At 40.7% G+C, this 16,284-nt stretch overlaps 1 protein-coding gene across 3 annotated transcripts in view; it reads left to right on the forward strand.

The window, feature by feature from the left end:
- Window positions 1–5,160: 5,160 nt before the first annotated feature.
- Window positions 5,161–16,284, forward strand: part of Mapre2 (microtubule associated protein RP/EB family member 2) — a 151,977-nt gene continuing 140,853 nt past the window's right edge. Inside the window, exon 1 of one of the 3 annotated variants that reach the window (XM_047526378.1) lies at window positions 5,161–5,240. Coding sequence is in view for 2 of the 3 variants with exons in the window: in XM_047526376.1 (XP_047382332.1) it covers window positions 16,040–16,069 (30 nt within the window). In the remaining variant the exon portion in view is untranslated. Of the gene's footprint in view, window positions 5,241–6,577; window positions 6,720–15,935; window positions 16,070–16,284 lie in introns of those variants that run through there. The other 2 variants (XM_047526377.1, XM_047526376.1) reach the window with 2 other exon arrangements.

Genomic DNA, 16,284 nt, shown 5'->3' on the forward strand with positions numbered 1-16,284 from the left:
TGATCCTAAGAACCCACAAATGCTTTGAAAGTGGGATTACTTTTATTCTGACACTTACTCCATTAATATATGTTAGAGTCATTGCAAGGCAGTGATCCCTGTGAGCCATCATCTGGTGCCACCTTTACTATCCATCTTAATAAACACTATCATATCTTGGTAATGAACACTTTTGTCTCAGTCTAACATGGTATTGCCAATACATTTATAAGTGGTTCACTGTAGCATATCTCTGGAGGTTATGATTTATATTTAAAGCAGTACTGCAACTCAGCAAGAACCCAAGAGGTAAAAGTTAGATAAAATGAAAAGGATTTGAGCAAACGGTTTTTTACGACATTTTGTGTGTGTGGAGTGCTGGGGAATGAACCCTGGGCCTTATATATGCAAGGCAAGCACTCTACCAACTGAGCTATATCCCCAACCTGATAGTTTGCAACATTAACTGATGAACTCTGCCTTCCCTTTTTAGTCCCTTGTATTATTTATCTGTGGAAATGAGTGACGGAAGTTCTCAAAATCTTAGCTTTATGGAAGTGGTCATATTACATAAAAATATTCGAGAATAATTTTATAAAGAGGTAAATGTTTTAAAGTAAAGTAGATGTCACTGACATCCATTGGTATAGGCAACATAAAATTTTTGAGACCAAAAACACTATTTGGTGATCAGTAACATATGTGTATGGCTATTTTAGTCAGCATATACAGTGCCGTGACCAAAATATACAATAAGAACAATTTAGAGGAGGGGAAAGTATATTTTGGCTTGCAGTTTCAGAGGTTGAGTCCAAGGGCGACCAACTCCATGGCTCTGGGCCCAAGGTAAGGCAGAACATCATGGTGGAAGGGTGTGATGGAGGAAAGCAGCCCAGGACACGGCAAGCAGGAAGCAGACAGAGAGCTTCCTTTGACAGGTACAAAATATTAAACCCAAATACGCACGCCCAGTGACCTACTTCCTCCAGCCACACCCTACCTGCCTATGGTTACCACCCAGTTAATCCCTATTAGTGGATTAAACCATTGATGAGGTTATAGCTCTCATAACCTAATCATTTCACCTCTGACTATTCTTGTATTATCTCACACATGAGTTTTTTGGGGATACCTCATATCTAAACTATAATAATGGCATTCTAGATTTGTACCATTCATCAATACTTTATCTCTTTCAAGTATGTAAAATGTTAGGAGATGTACATAGCAAGTGTAGTTGACATAACCTCAGTCCTTTGGAAAAGCCCACAGTTAATTGAAAATTGTGATTTTATTTTCCTCACATTATCATCAGTAGCGGTCCCCCTTGTTTGTGGACTGATTTTCTCTCACAAAGCATTATTTCAATATTCATGAATATGACAAGAAACTTCTTTCATGGGCATAATTCAGGTAATGATGAGAAAAACATGGGACAATTTGATTCTACTCAATGATTTCATTCTGTCTATGGCCATTCCATCCTCAACACTCTTGATCTCATCTCAAAGATTTTGTTCTTTGTACGCATACATTCACTCCTCAAATACAGAACGACCATTAATGTTAGAACATTTTCTTTTTGCTTTTCTTTTTGGGGGGGAAGGATGGAAATGGGTTGAACCCAGGGGCACTTAAACACTAAGCCATAGCCCAAGCCCTCTTGTTATATTTTATTTAGACAAAGGGTCTTGCTAAGTTGTTTAGGGGATCACTAAGTTGCTGAGGCTGACTTTGAACTCACAATGCTCCTGCCTTAGTCTCCCGAGCTGCTGGGATTATAGGCTTGTGCCACACCGTGCCAAGCCAAATTAGAACATTTTCTTATGTTGCTGTAAACTTTCTTGTTTAATGCTTGGTGTGTTCCCTAGAGAATAATAAAAGGAAAGACCTTTCCCAGCTGCTATGTCACAGAAGAATTCAAATGATCAATGCCTGGTGTAGACTTACCTTGGCTAAGTCATAAAATGACCCTGACAAAAATTTTTGATTTTAGTGTTTTCTTAATAATATTACATAACAACAACATTAATCCTTCTCCAAAGACACCACATGTAATGGGATGCATTCCTTGAACTGGTAATCTATGCTTGCCCTTTAATATGACTAGGCAGTTTTTGGTTTAATTTTATCCCTATCACTCCTACTTAAAATGGATCCCGTGGAAGACATTACTCACACTCACCAAGATTTCTACTTTCTCATTCCTTCTAAGTATATACTCTTTAAAGTCAGACAATGATCATGTGACTTCCTTTGACCATTGAAATGTAAAAAGTAACTGTCACTTGTGGGTGAAAGCACTTAGGTTTCTGCTCCTTCTGTTAGTCAGCTTTTCATTGCTGTGGCCCAAATACCTGACATAAATAAATTAAAGGAGGAAAGATTTATTCCGATTCGTGGTTTCAGAAGTTTTAGACTATGGTTGACAGGCAGCATTGCTTTGGACCAGAGATGAGGCAGAACATCATGCAGGAGGGAACAGGTAAGGAAAGTTGTTCAGTTCGTGGCAGCCAAGAAGCAGAGAAAGAGTGGAGAAGGGATCAAGACCAAGAAGCAGTGCTCAAGGGTATGCCCCCAGTGACCCACTTCTTCCAGCCATGCCCTACCTGCCTATAGTTCCCACCTCCTCCCAGTGGTCCATTCAAATTAGTCCATCAAATGGATTAATTCACTGATGAGGTTAGAATCCTCATGATCCAGCTTCACCCCTGGACTTTGCTACCCTGGGAACCCAGACTTCAATACATGAACTTCTGGGGGACATTCCAGATATAAACCATAACCGTATTCAAGGAGATGTCACAGGAATGAAATAGGCTAGAATGAGGAGTTCCCTGGGGGTTTTACATGAGCAGAAAATTAACTTGGTTGTATTAGCCTCTGAGAATTGGATGGCATTTGTTGCTGTAGCATTATTTAGCCTATCCTAACTGATATAATCTCTCACTCAATTCACACTGATCACCCATTTTGCAGCTGCCCACTGCTGCACAGTGTGACAATTATACCAGTAAATCATGCTGATACATGGGTTGGCTCCAGTCACCAAGTAGGGAAGTCTCAAAGAAATAACTGAGAACAGCAGGAAGACAGCTAGGATAAATCATACTGTATGTCCCATACCCTTGCCAGGTCCCTGGATTAGAATGAAGGGCTGCCCTCAGTCATCTTGGTTTACCACCAAGGAAATATCAGTTTTATGGGAGGAGGGAGTTTAAGTAGGACACAGTAAAAGCTAATGAGAAATTCAGAGGAAATGAATAGAAAGCAACTGGAAATGTAGAAATGGGACTTGGAAGCAGGTTAAGAAAGTGGTATGAATTTAGAAGTAATCTCCACTTACTTCAAAGTTGAACATAAAACATTAATAAAATTTCTGAGGCAAAAAGTACAGGGGAGAAAATATGAGAGATGAGTTTTGGAAAACACCTGTATTGAAGGGACAGAGAAAGCAAGGAAGGAAGAGATGGAAACTATAATGACAACACCCATTCATTTTGAGAGCTAAGAATATCATATCTTCATTAATAAATTCATTTAAATGTAAATTTCAAGGTTTTTAATGAGGATAAAAAATGTACTACTCCTTAACAATCCATTTACTCTCTGATATTAAAATAGATTGCCCATCCGGCAGGCAGCTGGACATTATCTGTAATAAAAAGCAAAATGATTTTTAATTCAGTGCCTCAGAACCAATTTATCAAGATTTAAAGTAGAAACTGGAGAACTTTTTGAACACATATGATCTTCTCTGCATTATAGTCATGCATTTATTGAACAATTTTGTCCTCCATGTCTGGCACTCTGGCGGAGGGTGGTTAGTTCTTGCTTAGATAGTTCTAGCTATCCCAGGTCTGTAACCCACTTCAAATACTGCTCCCCTAACAGGCACGCCGGGCTTTGTGCCAGCTTTGTCCCTTCAAGGACAACCTGAGAGTTAATTAGCCAATATCTTCTCAACTCTGGTAAGTGCACCAGTCACTACACTAGGCACTGTGTATGGGTGTTTTTATTTAATCTTCAGGACAGTCCTATGAAATAGGCGTTAGTATCATCTTGATTTTACAGCTTGGGAGACTTCAATGTTAAGAAATTTACCAAAGGTCACACAGCCAGCAAGTGGTGAAGTCATGACTCAAAATAGGGAACCAATGCCAAAGTCTGCTCCCAGCTTTGCTACTGCAGGTTGGATCTTAGAACTAGAAGCATTGACACTACCTGGGTGTTTGCTGGGAATACAGAATCTCAGGCCTAACCCCAGAGGCACTCAATCAGAATCTGGTTTTAACAAGTTCCCCGGGGGATCTCTGCAAAGTTTGGGAAGCTCTGTGCTAAATCACTCCACCATGAAGACTACGCTTCAATAAATACTAGGGGAGATACAGCTTTCCCCCTGAGTAGTAATTTGGGGGGAAAGGTATATATGTGCTCTCCAAGGGCTAAAGGAAGTATTCAGAAAACAATGTCTTGCTGTTTCAAACACTGAAGAGAATTAAGATCAGCAAGGGTCGGGACCACTTCCAAAAGCCACAGATACTAAGCAGGAATTTGAAGCCAGAACATTTTCTCAATTCATTTCATTAAGAATAGGTGCTGTTCCAAATGGACAAGTGCCCACATCACTAATCTTCCGGAGCTAGCTTATCCAGCCTGGATTCCATTTTCTGAATAGAATCCAAATATCAATAGCATCAACAAGCAGATTTGAAAATTCAATAAAAACAAAACTATTACTAAATCTTCAAACTTGTTATTTAGCTTAGAATTGCTTAGTTTAATTAATACTATTCATGATAGAGTTAGTTTGCTCCTTATTATCAGTCACACCCCAGGTATGAGCTCAAAAAGCAGCTGCCCTCCGGTTGATGTGTGGACCCCGGTGTGGCGTAGCCTTTGCCAGCCCTCTCCGCAAGCTGCGCCGGCCTCCTAGCTCAGGACCAGCCCAGTTCTTTTCACGGACTAACACTTTATTCCCTGTCACCAGTTCAGTCTGGCTTCCTAGGGCCGGAACCAGCACCTTCCAACGAGTCATCTCGGACCTGCAAGTCCTCTCCCCAGCTGGGGTCTCCACCTGCACCCACGCCCGGGGGAGTGGGGGAGGCGCTGGCCGGACTCTCTCAAGTGGACTCGCCTAGCCCGGGTGGTGGCAGACGGCTAGTCACGTGCGGCGGTGGGGGCGGAGCGCGGCGAGCCAAGTGGGTGGAGAAAACAAAGCCCCCAGCTGTCAGCAGAAGGAGGCGACCGCGCCGGAGCAGGTGAGTCAAGTGCATTTAAAGCGGTACCGCCCTGGCGCACCCCGACACCCTTTGCCCTGGCTCAGTCCCTCCTAAACTGGGCGCTTGGCCGCGCCTCTAACCGCCGCCTGGGTTTGCAGCCTGCGGGTTGCAGAGCAAGCGGAACCGGGGGTCCCCAAGGCCAGGGAGAAGTTGCGCAGGCATCAGTGTCTCCCCTCCCAGGAGTGCACCCCGCGGCGTTCCCGCCGGCTGTATCTCTCCTGAGGGGCTCCAGCGCCGCGCACCCCGAGAAAGGGGAGGGAATGGGGGCTGCCACGCTGGCAGAAGGAAAGTGGACTGGCTGAGGGGTGAGGGCTGGGGCAATCCAGAATATGGGGAGCTGGCGTCTGTGAAGGAGGGGATCCTGCAGGTGCCAGCCCGCAGTGAGCCTTAAGCTGGAGAGTTGAGGCACCGGGGCTGAGAGCCGGGGGGACGCTGGCAGAAGCTGCGCACTTTGGGACAGACCAGGAAGTGCAGCGCACTGGTGCGGGTCGGCTGGGGAGCAACCCCTAACCCCCGTTTCTGCTGTCGCCCCCCGGGTTTCCCCTCCAGACGACAAAAGTCCCATCACTTCTCTGATACGAGTTCTCTCTCCTGGCACCCGAGACTCAGCCCTGGTGGATGGGAAAGGGAGCGGGTTATTATTTTGCGACTAAGTGGTTCTTTTGCATGGAGCACCCTGAGTTAGGAGTGAAACCCACTCGACTTTGGTAAGAAATTCTTGGATCTGCCTTTACACGGGCTGCGCCAAAGCCAGAAGTCCCACCGAAGGCCAGGAGGAGGGATGGACACATAAAAGACCACTAAACCTGGAGCGTTAGGTAATGCAGGCTTTGGAGACCCCAAAAGAGCTAGTGGTGTCTGGTCACCCCATGAGTCACTTCGCCAGTTCAGGGCCAGGGGACAGAGCTGAAACCTCGCAGGAAGGGGCGCTGCAGCCATTTGATCAGGAGGAGCCTTTGTCTTAACCTCCTATCCCCTTCTGCTGGTCCTCGCAGGGCCAGTAGCGCGTGGAGTAATTAATATTCCGAACATTAGCTGTCCCATCACCTCGGCACCAGCCGGTACTACTGTCGCCCCTCCCTGCGGGTCTTCATCACTTGCTCACTTCCAATCCTTTTCCAAAAAAAAAAAAAAAAAAAGAAAGGGGGTCCAGACACACTAGGCAAGAAGAGGTCCCTAAAAGCATTATATACATTCAATGCAAAAGTAAGGGTTAAGTGTTCTAACCCGGACCCGCCTGCGCGTGAGGAGTCTGAAGAACATTCTTGATTAGCATAGTATCTGCCCTGGAGCTACGCTGCTAGGCGGAGGTTGGAGGTTCGGTCCCAGACCAGGTGAAGCGTGCAGTCCTGTCTGGATTGAGGTCGGAATAGCACCTGCTTCTAGTTTGAGAGGACCTGTGGTTTACAGCTTTGCGGAGCAGGACACTGTGGGATGAAACAGAACAGAGATCAAAAGGTAACTGAAGATTAGTAACATTTGGTATGCTTGTCTTGGACTCTAAATTTGGTTAAGGTTTTAGCAAGCCAAGGGAGGGGAGCGGTTAGCAAGCAAAAGGAGCCCTTGCTTATGGAGCATCCCTCCTGGAAATGACATCAGGGACTACTGTCAGTAGAATTTTCAGATAAGGAGTCTTGTAAGCCCTCCCAAGGGTACTTAAGATAAACTAAATTGATATATTTTCCACATATGGGAAAAGCAATGGTTCTCCAAACCTCTGGTTCCCAAACTTTGCTGTGTATTAGAATCACCTGGGGAACTTTGAAAATTCCTGGCATCTACATCAGTTCTCAAATCATTTAGATCAGATTGGGAGTGAAAACTAAGCATTGGTGAGGGGAAAAAAAAAAAAAAGCCAAAACATTTTAAAAACTCCAGGTGATTCCATTGTGTAACACAGTTTGGGAACCAATGTTGCAAGGAAGAGTTCAGTGACCAGCAGCAGCAGGCATTGCAAGACAAGATGCCAGTTTAACTACTTGAGTGGGTGAGAGACAAGCACTGAAACTGGGGTGCTGATGAGTAACACCCTGGGCAGGGAACTGTCATCTAGCAGCCTGACTGGTGGTGACACCTACCACATCATTTTTCCCTTCACCACCTAGAGTCTGGTTGTTGTTGGAAAGATCCAAGTTCACTGTCAATGCATGGTTTCTGCGCTGTTGTTAAGGGAGACAGTTAGAAACTTTCATTCCTGTGATGACTCATGTGTAGCAGGCAGCAGGGAAACCCAGCAGAAACAAACCAGGAGCAGCCTGGTGAGTCAGCAGGCTGCAATCCAAAGCCAGCCCAGTGAATAGGAAGTAATTACAGTAAGTTGCTTATTGACACGCACACGCTGCACTCCTTTGAAAGCACATTTTAGTGTCTGATCAGAATCTGTTTGCTTGTAAGAACTACTCCTTTTCCAACACCTAATCCTACCTGCTTCATATAATGCTCTCTGCTGTTAGGAGGGAGATTCAAGCCAACTATATATCCTGTAAAGGGAGAATTTGCAACACTTTTTAATACAAAAAGTCAAATATTCTTTGTATGTTCATGAATGATTTAATGAATCTATTCAAATAGAAATGGTTATACCTAACATTTCATATGAAATTAGTTTGCTATTTGACAAAGGTTTCTTGCTTTAAAAAAAAAAAAAAGTCATCCCCAAGGAATGACTTGTTTAAAGATGCACAGTTTATTAAACTTATTTTTCCTATTTGTATTACTTTCAGCTTCTTTATCCCTTCCTCTTCATTACCTTTTATGTCATCATCACTCTATCATTGCCTAAATGCTTTCTTTTGCATCTTTAGCAGCCTTAAGGGGGAACAACAGAGCCTGACACATAGCACACTCTCAATATTGTCAGCTATTGAACTTCATTTGAACCTGTGTTATAGTACCTGTTTGGAATTCTACTATCTGCTCGGGGCCTTTATGCCTGTGTCCCCATAGAACCATGCACAAGACCTCTTGTATTACAAATGTTGCTTGCATGTACTGAAGATCATCAGAAAGTAGGGGGAAACATTGGAAAACAAAGCCTTCTAAGTACATTCAGTTTTATCATTTTTGGACAGATTATCTGGATATGGAGAAGCCAAAATCATGTTCTAATTCTTAAGTGCTATAAAATCATAGTTAATTTATTTATTTCCATTTTTACACAAACCTAGCATTTTGAGCATAACTGATAGTTATTATAACATTTAATCATGCCCTCGTGATCAAAGATTCACTTCACAAAACTTCATTCTCATTAAAGAAAAAGCACATATCCAACTATGGGTGCCTTGAGGAATTTAGTAACTTAGGAGGGTTATTGCAGAATAGGTTAGTAGTTAAACTGCATTTGTTGGCATCTGCTTTGTGCTCTTATTAAAACAGGACAAGTAGGGGCTGGGGAGGTAAATCAACGGTACAGCCCTTGCCTGCATGGGTTCAGTCCGCAGCACAGCATCAACAACATTTAAAAAAAAAAAAAAAAAACCACACACAAGTATATTTCAGTAACCATCATATTTGAAAGAGGGAAGTTGGAAGTTGGCTGTGGTTTTTGACAACAAATAAATGTTAATGAGAATTCTCAGAGGAAAAAATAACAATGTAAATATATCCATTCTCACTTTTGTGCAGCTTAGAAAACAGACTGGGGGTGCACTTCTAAAGTTTTGACTCCTTTTGGGGAGGTATAAGATTTGAAAGGTTAGGTGCAGCCTAGAAAAACAGGAATAGTAAGATAAATGCATATCAGTCAGAAACTCTTAATCAAAGAATAGTATGCAATTCATCTGTGATATTTACAAATAGCCCAAAAGGGGTGGGGCAGAAAGAAAGGTTGTTATCTCAATTTTAGAAGCTGAGAACAGATAAGAACCACCCAGTCTCATTACCTTAAATTTATAGAGCCCTTTGGTCTTATTAACATATCAGGGCCTAAACAACTGGGTAGATGATATTCCAAGGTACCAGATAACATAGGTAAATCCAGAAAGTGATGTGACCCTCCAAAGTGGCAATGCCATAGTTAGAACACTAGATTATTAACTTCTTGTCCTGTGTCTGTTACTTTATATTGGTCTTGCTTAGAGGCTTTGGCTAGACAAGATCAGTTCTAGTTATCTCCTCCCTCCTGAAACTATTCACATTCATCATGTGATTACTGACTTCACTCTTAAATAACCTTTGGACTAGAACAACCCCAGTCTGAACCATCTTTGGCTTCTTATCTAGGTAACCAAAGTAATGTGTTCTTAAATCTTTCCCCAAGTCATAGAAGCATAAACTTCTTTTGTTTTAGGGACCCCTAAAGGTTAGTCCCCACCACTCAGTGAAATTTAAACACCTTATATAATATCTTCACTAAGGAGTATGTAAACTTATGCTTGAGTTGTGGCTCAGTGGTAGAGTGCTTGGCCTGGCATGTGTGAGGCCCTGGGTTTGATCCTTAGCATCACATATAAATAAATAAATAAAATAAAAAGATCCATTGACAAAAAAAACAAAACAAAAAAAAAAAAAAAACACCTTACGAGCACATTCCAGTCATGGGAAGTTCTCTGCAGAACTTCTCTGTTCACCTTAATGGGGCCACAAAGAATAATCCAACTCATCCACAATAATTTACCTCCGAACCTCTGAAACATTGAAAGGGCTGTAGCTGTAGCTCAGTGAAAGAGTGCTCATCTGGCATGCTTGAGGCTCCTGGATTCAAGTCTCAGCTCTGAAAAAAAAAAAAAAAAAAAAAAAGTTTTCTTCTTACTCTGAAATTAAAAAAAATAATGTATAGGGTTTCAAATCTTAAGTCCACAAAATGTTTGCAATATTTGAGGAGTATTCAAAATTATGGTTTGTTTGAGAACTTTATAAGACAAAAGTACTGGAAAATTTCCTTCCCAAAAATTACTGTTGATGAATTTCATGCACCAACCTTGACCTTGTATTGAGATGAATCCCATGGATTCATGTTTCAGGGATTAGCAAACAATGGCCCACCACCTGTTTTCATGTGGCCCTCTAGGTAAGGTAGGGTTTTATGTTGTTTTATTGATCAAAAAGAAAATCCAAGGAAAAATATTTGGGGACACTTGAAAATTACATGAAATTGCAATTTCTGGTTCTAAAATAAATGTTTATTGGACCTCAGCCATACTTGTTTATTTACACCTTTTGTGTAGCTGCTTTTGTGCAACTGTGGCAGAATGGAATTCACCAAAGACTGTTGATCCACAAAGCCTAAATTATTTGCTGAATATTTACTGAAAAACTTGCAGGCCTCTAATTTACTCAACATGTTCCAATTTAATATGAGCATTTGCTCACTTAGTCTTAATCATTTTTTTTTCATTTTTTTCCCTTTAGTAAAGATAAATTTTTTACCAAAGAAATCAACTAAGCACTAAAAACAGTCTATCTTCATCTTCTTCTTGTGTACTTACTTGGCAAAATGAGAACATTTCAAAATAGAATATGGAGTTTAGTGATTTGGTCAACTGTAAAACTTCTGAACAAGTTCAAACGGTGCAATACTACCTAGTCATGGTTTCTAGAGTTCTAGAAAATGTGAAAATACCTCCTTAAGAACCCTCCCATGGTGAACATTTAGCAAAAGACACTTCCTCTTTTCTACAACCCATGTGGGCATTTGTATACTTACTTATTTTGGTATTTGAAGGCATAATTGGGGATTTCTTCAGATTTAGAAATTTTTCATTGTAACTTTATACACTTAAATCACATATAAACTTATTATTTTGGGGAATAACACTACTTTTCTAAAGTATACATTAAACTTATATAAGAAGATCTGCATAGAGTCACTAACACACTGCAGGTTGATATATGTCATGGATAATTTGGTTTAAAATTTCCAAATTCAAAAGTAGAGATTCAAATGATAATCTCAAGATTGAAACAGTTACTATTAATTAACATTCTAGAAAAGTATTTAAAAGAATAACTTTTTTATTTTTTAGTTGTAGATGAACCCTACCTTCTTCTTATGTTTTTATTTTTATGTGGTGCTGAGGATGGAACCCAGTGCCTTACACATGACTGGCAAGTGCTCTACCACTGAGCCACAACCCCAGCCCCAACTTTCTCCTTTTGATGACTCCTTAATGTCATGACTGGGAGTTTGCAAATGAGTTTCACTTAAACTAATAGAGCAACTTCAAGGATCATATGGTATCTCTGTCATCCCTTCCAGAATCAGCCCACCTGGAATTTAGAGACTGAAAGAAAATGAAAAAGTTCTTTTTCACCAAATTAAACAACACATTGTTAATGTGTGTCTTGAGGTACTTGATAATGGCTAAATCATTTCTAAAAACAATCATAAATATATATAATCCCATTTTAGGACTGTCAATAATAATGGCATGAAAATGACTAACTCCCGAGGTTACAGCCCACTTGCTTTCCTGATGAGTAACTGAGGGAGGAGGAGGAAACTCCTGCCTTGATTGGGTAAAGAACCAGTCCACACGAAACTAACTTTCTCCCTTATAATCTAGATCTCCCATTTTTACCAAAATCATTTTGTTTAATATAATTATGCCATACATGTACCACAAGTAGTTTTCTCCAAATTAGTTTCTAAAATGAGGAATTAATTGGATTGACTATATTTTTAAAGTGGGAACTTCATAATTATCAATTACTTGCCTCAGTTCTAACTTCTTATAAACACCAATGGCAAGCAAGACTATTAGCATTTAAAGTACATAGAAGAAAAGAGAATTAGCAAGAAAATGAAATGATCCCTTTTAATTTTGGTGGCATAGATGAAAATGAAATCAGGACTAGGTTATCCTCTTTAAAATCTGGTAAATTAGCAACTGGTAAGCAAGAGATAAGAAAACACCACAACCACCTTATACTCTCCTCCTTCCAAAGATCATCTCAAATCTGATCAACTCATCATAATGTGATATTAAGAAAAATAATAGGACTGAAGATGTAGCTCAGAGGTAAAGTACTTGTCTAGCATGCACAAGGTCTTGGGTTCAATTCCTAACACTGCAAAAAGAAAAAAATAAATTCATGATTCTAACCAAGAAACCACTATCTCCTTTTCTCCAAGTTTCTTTAGTTCTCCACAGAGTGGAATAGAGAGGGCCTTGAAAGAAAAGCTCTCTTCTTTGCCCAACCTGGCCCTCCCTGGAAACAAGCTGTTGGTATAAGTATGGTTCTCTGTTGGTTTCACTCTGAGCTTGACTTCTGTCCTTTTTTTTTTTTTTTTTTTTTTTTTTCAGTGCTAAGGCTCAAACTCAGGGCCTTGAACATGACAAATGTAACTTCGTAAAAGACTCATATGGGACTAACTTGACAGGCTATTATACATAGTATTTCTGGGTTGTTCCTGATAAATAACCTATAAATTAGGTGGATCACACTTTCTGGTTTTCAGATCACCATCTTTGTGCTTCTTTATTTCATATATTTACATAGGAATATTTATATGACAGTGCATGTAAGTATTGTATCTCTCTATAACTCTAAAACTGGACAATGACTATCCAGTTTGAGCCTCTGGCAAATTTCAAATTACTCTTGTGAATTTTACTTTTTAAATTTACCTTTTTTTTTTTTTTTTTTGGCACTGGAGATTGAATTCAGTCACCTTTACCACTGAACTACTCTCCCAGCCCCCATTTTTTATTTTTTAAGATAGAATCTTGCTAATTGCTTAGGACCTCACTAAGTTACTGAGGCTCATCTTGAACTTGTGATCCTCCTGCCTCAGTTCCCTAAGTCTCTGGGATTACAGGCATGTACCACCATGCCTGGCTTAAATAGTTTTTTAAAAAAAGTAATAGATCATTCTTTCTGAGTTTAAAACCTCGTTTCTTTATGCCTGCCTGCCTGGGGTTTTTAGAAGTTATAATATTATATTATAGAAAGAATTCTAGAATTGGAGCAAAGCCATCAAATGCCCTGAGTGTTTCAAGCTGGTTCTGCAGCCAACTGGGTGATTTGGGAGACATTACTTCACCAACATCCTTCAAACTGGATTGTCTCGAAGGTCAGATAGAGGCAATAGAGTCATTGGCTTGAGAGATTCTTTTCAGGATCAAATTATATAATGTGTCTGTCCTCATGACATGATCATTAACTCATTTAGTGATCTGCTTCATGTAGAACTGGCAGTTGACTAAATATTATTGGATGTAATATGCCTAATATGGAAGAAAGGTGATGTTCATCTTAACAGTTCCATCTGTGCACTGGGACAGAATGACAGGGCGCAACTTGGGTAAAGCTCAGTGGTAGAGCATTTGCCTAACGTGTGCGAAGCCCTGGGCTCTATCCCCAGCAATACAAATCAAGCAAACAAAAAACATCTCTTGCAGGCATGTAACTCCTGGCTATATGTCCAAGTCAACAGACTTCTCCCCTCTGTACCCCCAGAAACTTCAAGTTCGTCCCATAACTGGGGAACAGTGACATGCTCCAGGGTACCAAGCAATGAACTACTTATCAGTTATCAGAAGACACAACATGTTTTGTTTTCTGTCAGAATTCTACACAAACACTCCGGCACTCTTTTCCAAGAAAAGTTTATTAGCTAGACAAGAAAAAATAAAATATCCTTCAAAAGCACATTTTTAGGTAACCTTCATAACCACATGATTATATAATTGGAATTAGTCATTAAGCAGCTTTTTTTATCTTATCCAATCATATACCCTCAAATTGGAAGTGACTGTGTAGTCATTTATTTATTAAAAGTAACCCAGGACAGAGTTTCTCCCACCAATACACAGAGAAATTCACTTACCTTTTTGTTGTTTTAATTAAAAAAAATAAATAAGAGTCTGAAAAAGGTCGATGAGAGGCGTGAGGGGCAGCTCTGCAGTCTTACCACCCCACACAGCTATTACAGAAACTGCATTTTTATGTAGAGCTCTTATCGTCTGTATTCACATTCAACAATATTTCACTTAATGTTGCTTTAGCATTTTAAATATTTTTGTATTCAGCATAGTGTTTCTATGTCTTTCCTATAGCTTTGCTAGCTCTTTTGCCTGGGATGACTTTCCTGGGCAATACCGGCTCAGGCCAGCTCTTATCTCAGGTGTTAGTCTCTAGGTTCTTACTACTCTGGAAGTGTGTGGTCCAGGGACTAATGGCATGAGTTCCACCTGCTGCATCTTAGAAATATTGGGCATCAGGCTCATCCCCAGATGTCCTCAATCTGAATCTTGCCCTTGCAAGAGCTCCACAGGTGGTATGTTATCAGTGGTTAACATTGAGAAAGGCTCTGAAAAGCCTTTCCTAACTGTTGCCTCCGCCCACAGGACCGGCCCACCCTGCCCCATATAGTAGGTTACTGGGCACATTTCCATTTGCCTTTCGTGCATTGGTTGCAGGTTGTGGTCGGCTCTGCTCAGCTCCACATCCCGCAGCCATAGCACAGTGCTTGACAGGTAAGAGTTCAGTTTGGGGAATTGTTTCCTCATTTTCCCACCTACTGTTCTGTAGATGAATTGTAAATGAAGGGTCCTCTCCTGTGCTCAAAAATGGGGTACTAGGGTTAGAGCGTGGTCCCTTTTCATTGCTGTCTTTACTGTGGAAAACAAAGGAGAATGCTGCTCTGCAAATATCTGAAACCTCACTGCTAAAGCTTGTATCACTTTGGTTTAAAATATTTATGCCTGTTAAATACCAATACCTCTGGGAGGAATTGCACTGTAGGCTCCGTGTGAAGTTTGATCAATTGGCAGGTTTGGGTAAATGTTTAGGGAAGGAGATAATGGTTATTTCCATGCCATTTGACAGGAGCAGGTAGAGAACACTAGATCATAAAGGTGAATGACAGAATGCCTGGAAAAAACTGACAGATGTTAGCTGTTTTTGTCTTGAATCATAATATAGATAACTTTTTCATTTAAGAATTGTAAACCATGTTTTATATTTATAAAATCTCAGGACATGACTTGGTCCCCATGTCCTGTCTCTTATCTATAACATTTTATCTAGCCCTACGTTCAGTGAACCACCCTTAGCAATTTTTTCTCAAATGTTTGTTTTTAAAATTCAGGCAAAGACACCAATAAAAAAATTAATTAAAAAAATAAGTAATTAAAGCAATGGTGTTAGCCTTTGAAAAAAAAAATAAGTAAAATCAACAGTGACCTGCATTAAAAATAAAATTTTAGGCAGTCAAAATTGATGTTTCTAAACTAATATTAAAGCTAAACGTCAGGTGCTGTGGCACATGCCTGTAAACCTGGCAACTCGGGAGGCTGAGGCAAGAGGATTGCAAGTTCAAAGACAGCCTCAGCAGCTTAGCAAGGCCCTAAGCAGCTCAGCACCCTGTCTCTAAATAAAAAAAATATATATATATAATATATATATATACATAAATAAATAAAGGGCTGGTTAAGCACCCTGGATTCAGTCCCTGGTACTAAAACAGAACAACAAAAAACTAAGAAACAGCTGAGCCCCAGGGAGCTTGATCTTTTCCTTGTGGAAGGAATATTCTGTGAACTTGGAGACAATGAGGGAGGAAGGGAGGCTCAGCTCCTTAGCCCCTGTTTTGAAGTAGTAAGAGACTGATCAGAGTTTTGGAATCAAGTTGTGCCCCAAAACAAGAAACTTCTGTCCGACAGGGCTATTGTTTGCCTTCTTTGAAAGGAACGAGAGGCTCCTGGTACTGCTCACCAACAGCTCTCACAATCAGCCACACAGACTGCAAGACCAAAAGGAGTGTAATTATATTCAAGAATGTGTGGCCTTCTTCCCCCTTTTGGAGTCTAGTGCAGCACTTGCCCATCACCATGGACACCAGCTGCGGCCGACTTGTGAATGTGAGTGAGGTTCATCTCTTTTGTGGAAGAGTGTGTTAGGTTGCATTTCTGCCCTAAACTATTTTATCTGTCTGTCTGCAGGGTAATTTGCCCAGACCTGGAATCTCGGGTGGGGTTTGTAAGAGTCATCTTGACACCTTTAGAGTGTACCTGTTGAGCAATCTGACGCAAGTGAGGCAGGATAGGCAGAACAGTCACTGTGTTCTATGCCCTTG

The sequence above is a fragment of the Sciurus carolinensis genome, chromosome 15 (genome assembly GCF_902686445.1).
Source record: "Sciurus carolinensis chromosome 15, mSciCar1.2, whole genome shotgun sequence".
Taxonomy (NCBI): Eukaryota; Metazoa; Chordata; class Mammalia; order Rodentia; family Sciuridae; genus Sciurus; species Sciurus carolinensis.